We start from the raw sequence: 6,356 nt of genomic DNA on the forward strand, positions 1-6,356 counted from the left end.
AGTAACATGTTAGTATATCAGTTTATACGTTGGCATATCAGTTTACATGTCCGCATATCAATTTACACGTTAGCGTATCAGTTTACATGTTAGTATATTAGTTTACACGTTAGGATGTCAGTTTACATGTCAGCATATCAATTTACATGTTAGTATATCGGTTTACATGTAAGCATATCAGTTTACAAGTGAGCATCTGTTTTCATGTTAGCATATCAGTTTACATTTTAGCATATCAATTTACACGTTAGCGTATCAGTTTACGTTTAAGTATATTAGTTTTCACGTTAGCATATCAGTTTACATGTCAGCACATCACCTTTCATGTTAGTCCATGTATATCGGTTTACATGTAAGCATATCAGTTTACACGTTAACATATCAGTTTACATATCAGTTTACATTTTAGCATTTAAGTTACACGTTAGTATATCAGTTTACACGTTGGCATATCGGTTTACATGTAAGCCTATCAATTTACGCTTTAGCGTATCAGTTTTACATCTAAGCATAGCAGTTTACACGATAGCATATCAGTTTACATGTTAACATATCAGCTCACACGTTAGCATATGAGTTTACATGTTAGTATATTAGTTAACACGATAGCATATAAGTTTTACATGTTTTGCATATTAATTTACACGTAACCATATCAGTTTAATTGTTAGCATAGCAGTTTACACGTTAGCATATCAGCTTACATGTTAACATATCAGTTTACACGTTAGAATATCAGTTTACATGTTAGTATATCAGTTCTACATGTTAGCATGTCATTTTACATGTTAGCATATAAGTTTACATGTTAGCATATCCGTTAAATGTCGTTGCTGTTGATGACTTCCCTAGCATATGTTACTGGTTTCTTATCGACAAAAAATAATTTATCTTACAAACTGTGCCGCTCGAACTCATAACGAGGCTTTAATTTAACTAAATTTAGACAAATATATGGTTAAGTGATCCTTCGGAAGCAATAAAAACAGCGAAGTTACATGAAAATTGCAGACTCGGTTTGATTGAGTCTGTACATGAGGGATAATGAAAAATTGCATCACAGGTCACGCCCCCTAACACCGGCTTGACCTGTACTCAATTCTCAACACTTAAAAGTGCTGGACTCAATGATCCCGAATGACCAGTGTGAACAAATAGCGTCGGTCGTTGTACGTTGTATGTCGGAAATCGGCATATGTAATATTAACGGAATCATATTAACGGAGTCATGGTTTTGTGACAGTTAATGCACCATTATGTTTTACCGCATCATTTTGTTTTTACTTACCACACCATTTTTTGTCGCACCATTTTGTTTTGGCGCACCAGTTCGCTGTTTATTTTTATTCTGTTTTCAGTTTGCAAGGTACTGAAAGGGATACCTTTGGACTTTCTTAAATAAGTCTTGAAAAATGACTTTTGGTTCGTTTATGCACGGTTATATTAATAACCTTCATATACTTCGGCCGAATTTTTCCTAAATTTGTTCACCATTGTTAATCTGTTTTGTTGAAATAAAAAAGAAGCAACACTTATTTCAAAATTAATTATGTTCTTTTTTTAATACGAATTTAGAAAAATTGTAAAAATATAATATATCTAAACGGTTTTTATATATATAAACATGATCATGATGAAGTAGACATAGGAGCCACTTCAAATATGTAAGAAAGTCCCTCCATTCTCTCCTCGTGTATGTCTATGTAGAGTTCTGCTTCTGGCTCACTAGGCGAGGGTGGTAATCGTGTACGTCTGCGGTAGAATCGAGCTACTGACCTCGGTTTCCTCCAAGTTGTCCACTGGGGACCTATAAACAATAAAGACATTGTAACATTATTACTATCCGTATATTTATATATCTACATTTAAGTTGTTAACGAAACCCGAGCTATATTTGGAAACAAAACACGTAAGATGGTTAACTACTCCCACCCCCATATTTTCCCATCAATTTATTCCAATCAATGTCTCTAGTCATTCAAAATTTAATAAACATTTACTGCGCTAGTATAAATTTTCCTTCTTCGCTTTTTTTTATTTAAACAATGGACCACTCCCGGCAACCTCTTTAGAGCTTTATTAAAGCGCGGGAAAAATCCGGCTACTCTCTCAGGTTAATCGCTCACATTAAAATGTTCCTTTTACGGGGATTTAATCGATGTTTGATGATGGTGTAAAAAATAACTAATGCTTCCGAGGGAACACTTTTTTTCCAGAATTTAATACCTCAGTAAAGTATAGCTTACCTGTTATATTGGAAAGTTTATAGCTGTCAAACAAATCATCGACAGTCTTTTGTTGTGGAGGAGAAATTGCGCCAATGTTGAAAAGTTCTTGTCTGGCTGAGGTCTGTGGTACGTTTGTATGTGTGGAGAACGTTTTGCACTGTCTGAGTTCTGATTTCTCTGCAACTAATGGTTAGAAATAAAGGTGTATTGTTAATTTGAGATGACTTTATAAATTTTATTAGATACTAATGGCAAAACATAACAAAAGTATTTATAAAGTGGAGTTTTTCAGTGCTTGAATATTTTGAAATTATCTACGATGTTAAAGAAAATCACAACAAGCATGTCTTAGGAAACTGTTAATTCATATAACAAATAAGTAACAAAATTAAAGAAATTGATAAAGTTATATTAAAACTAAAAATTGTCAACGCTTTAGGCAATATGATCAATGACATCTGGCATACATCACATGTTTTTCCACGTTCATTTTTCTTCTATACTCACTTCTCACCCTTTTAAATCGTTTTAAATATGATGTTATATAAAGATTAAGTACCTGATCTACGTTCCCTATAGTGAACATTTGTAATGTCTCGGGTCTGATAGTTAAAATCCCCGGCTCCAATGTAAGCCATAAACTGATTGGTCTGGCTCGCTAACAGGCTTTCTAACTTCGAAGCTGATAGGCTGAAATTCCAGGATCATAAAATTAAAAAGAGTTGATAATTTTATTAATTTTAATTTGTGACTGATAATCAGATTTTTTGTTTGTAATTTTTCTTTCTTTATCTTTACTGAATTCATTCACAGATTTACATATAAAATGTTTATCAATAACGGGGAGCGTTCATTAATGATAGTGCAATGTTTATACAGAAGAATAACTAAAATAACTTACTGAAACATAATAATGTTTATAAAGTCAAGACTCGTTGTGTATTTCGTGAGTGATTCCGTTTGTTGTTATGTCGCAATTGACGTCGTATCTTAGTAAACAAACAACGACGTTTTGACGTCGCGTTAAACCAATGAAATCGCATTTTTCTTATTGACGCTTCGCCGCACATCCAATCTCTGATCTCGTTGCAAGGTTTTGATGTCATGACGTTACGTCGGCTCTCTTGTCCAATCAGAGATCGTTATTATAAAGATGACGTCATAAAAAAGACTGCCCTTTAAATTATTAAAAAAAATGAACTAACATAATAAATGCAATCAAATTTATTCCAACAATGAAATTCATAACTATATAGAGGATATTGAATGAGTATAAGTTTAATACTGAATTTATTACACAAGTTGGATAAAATGATATTATGCGAGCCTCTGGCGAGCATAATATTATTTTATTCAACGAGTGTAATAAATTCAGTAATGAACTTACACGAATTTAATATTCTATTTATCACATACCAAAAATAAAGACGGTTTAAAGTGAAATAAGAGTCATTTTTCATTGACGCGCCTATAGCATAACGCTAACATTTAGCGCGTCTTTACATTATGTTTGTATAACGCTAATGACGTCACGTCAAAATATATGCACGGCCGTGCAATACCATATTTACGGAGTCGCAAAATCGGCACGGATGTGTGATAAATATCTGTTATGATCTATTCTGCATTTTAACACAGTTTACTCAAGATATTATTTATGATATGAATAAAGCAAAGCCTCAAAGTTTGCTCGTACTCATCACAGGCACACACTATATACGGCCATTGCATGATTTATATGACATCTTAATTTAATCCACCCGTCACAGAACATAGATGGGAACCATAATAGGACAGGGAACCAGATTATAGTTCGGGTAATATGAAATTAGGCAAAGCCTATGAACGGGAAAGTCGGTTAGAATAATTATTCTTTTTTATTTTACATTTTCGGTTTCAAAGTGACATTCGGTATTTTCTGCAATGTTTCCGTTTATTCTGGCTCCCTGTCCCATTATGGTTCCTATAGAAATGCGCAGGACAGGATGATGAAAATGATGATTCCACATGTTGTCAATAATCTTACATGTATCTTTTAAATATTTGCAAGACTCCATAAATTATCAATAAGTCATGAACACACGTGCGAGTCTTTCAAAGCTGTTATAAATAAATATTATGTTTGCCTTAATTAATTGATTCATTTCTAAGAATTCAGGAAAATTAATCATTTATTAGGTATAGCATGCGTTTCCAAATTTAAAGGAAATAATGGACAAATGAAGGAAATGGTAATTTTTATAAGCAAACAACTTAGAGGCATATACATTTTTATTTCTTAACAAATATTTTCACTTTTGTTGACTTGCTAGTTACTCATTTCGGACAAGCTATTTCACATTCAGCTCTAGTTTTCATCTTATATGCCTAATGGCCCATTGTTCCTCCGAAATGCTTTCATCTTTATTCATCAAATGCTTTTTATTGGTATACTTTTAAGGTTTCAAAAAATGTTACTCATTGGCCAATATCTAACACATTTTTAACATTTGTTTCAATTTTTGTTATTAGTACAGTTATAAGTGATTTAGTATTTTTTATGAAAGTCCAAATATTACTTTGTACTTTTATCATAAATTATTTCCAATTTATCGCTACTTTCTTCATGTTATAAGCATCTCACTTTCTCTAAAACATTATTTAAATGTTATAGAATTCATGTTTCTAAAGAAGTAAAAAAATATTTATTTCTGATGCAAAATGTGCCTTTAAATCCATGTTAAAACATTTAAACATAATTTTGCCCTTCCTGAAAAAAGAGTAAGTTTATTTTTAAATTTGAGGTTTAATGTCTTTCCGGTATATGTAACGTATATATACGATTTACGAGACTTTATAACGATAGGGAGTGGGTGGGGATTTGAGTGGGAAGAAATTTCTATATCTTTATTTTCGGTGTCATTTGTTATACATCTTAGTTAAGTACAGAGATTTCAACGTAAAAATGAAAGCAAAATTGACGGTTATAAAAATGTTCGTTATAAGAAACACAATACTGTCTGCCATTTAAAGAGAAGGTGCGGAGGGAAAGCAACAGATAGCCATATATAGATCACTGAAAGGTCGTAATACAAATATAGTGTAATAGTAAGTCTTCAGGTGTGAACAATTTCTTGAGAAAATAAGTTCTTGAGAAATGACTAATGCACTTATAAATGTGAAATAACTTAGATTGGTGAAAACATTAAAGTTTTGACACAGAAGATCTGAAATAGGAACTAAGTGTGTTTTTGTATCGATCTTCAATCATTTTTAAAAAGAAACGAAACATGTTTGCATATCAGTTAACTTGATACCAAACCAGTTTACATGTTAGCAAATCAGTTCACATGTTAGTATTCCAGTTCACACGTTAGTATTCAAGTTCACACGTTAGTGTATCAGTTTACGCGTTAGTATATCAGTTTACATGTTAGCATATCAGTTATCAGTTTACATGTTAGCATATCAGTTTACATTTTAGTATATAAGTTTACACGTTAGTATATCAGTTTACATGATGTCATATCAGTTTACATATCAGCATATCAATTCACACTTTAGCGTATCAGTTTTACATGTGAGCATAACAGTATACACGTAAGAATATCAGTTAACATGTTAACATATTAGTTCACATGTTAGCATATCAGTTTACATGTTAGCATATCAATTTACACGTTAGCATATAAGTTTCACATGTTTGCATATAAATTTACATATAAGCATATCAGTTTTAAATGTTAGCATAGCAGTTTACACGCTAGCATATCAGCTTACATGTTAACATATCAGTTTACACTTTAGAATATCAGTTTACATGTTAGCATATCAGTTCAATATGTTAGCATATCATTTTACATGTTAGGATATAAGTTTACATGTCAGCATATCCATTAAATGTCGTTGCTGTTTATGACTTCCCTAGCAAAAGTTACTGGTTTCTTATCGACAAAAATAGTTTATCTTACAAACTGTGCCGCTCGAACTCACACTGGCCATAGCTTTCGCAGAAGCGGTGGGTCTACCGCAGCGGCGGTGGAGTATTCGTCGCAGAAGCGGTGGATAAAATATGGCCGTTTGTTGTTTTCGGTAAGTATATGACAGAATTTTGTTTTATGTTTTAATGTTTTACTGGAAACACTCAGT

At 32.4% G+C, this 6,356-nt stretch overlaps 1 protein-coding gene across 1 annotated transcript; it reads right to left on the reverse strand.

Moving 5' to 3' along the window:
• Positions 1–1,591: 1,591 nt before the first annotated feature.
• Positions 1,592–3,245, reverse strand: LOC132732515 (uncharacterized). Its single transcript, XM_060718961.1, has 4 exons — positions 3,130–3,245; positions 2,788–2,918; positions 2,247–2,411; positions 1,592–1,807 (listed from the first exon to the last, which is right to left on the reverse strand). Exons 1-4 carry the CDS (start codon positions 3,135–3,137, stop codon positions 1,629–1,631), a joined length of 483 nt encoding a protein of 160 aa, XP_060574944.1. The 5' UTR covers positions 3,138–3,245; the 3' UTR covers positions 1,592–1,628.
• Between the last annotated feature and the right edge of the window lie 3,111 nt (positions 3,246–6,356).

This window comes from Ruditapes philippinarum, unplaced genomic scaffold (assembly GCF_026571515.1).
Source record: "Ruditapes philippinarum isolate M1 unplaced genomic scaffold, ASM2657151v2 ctg576_1_1_1_1, whole genome shotgun sequence".
Taxonomy (NCBI): Eukaryota; Metazoa; Mollusca; class Bivalvia; order Venerida; family Veneridae; genus Ruditapes; species Ruditapes philippinarum.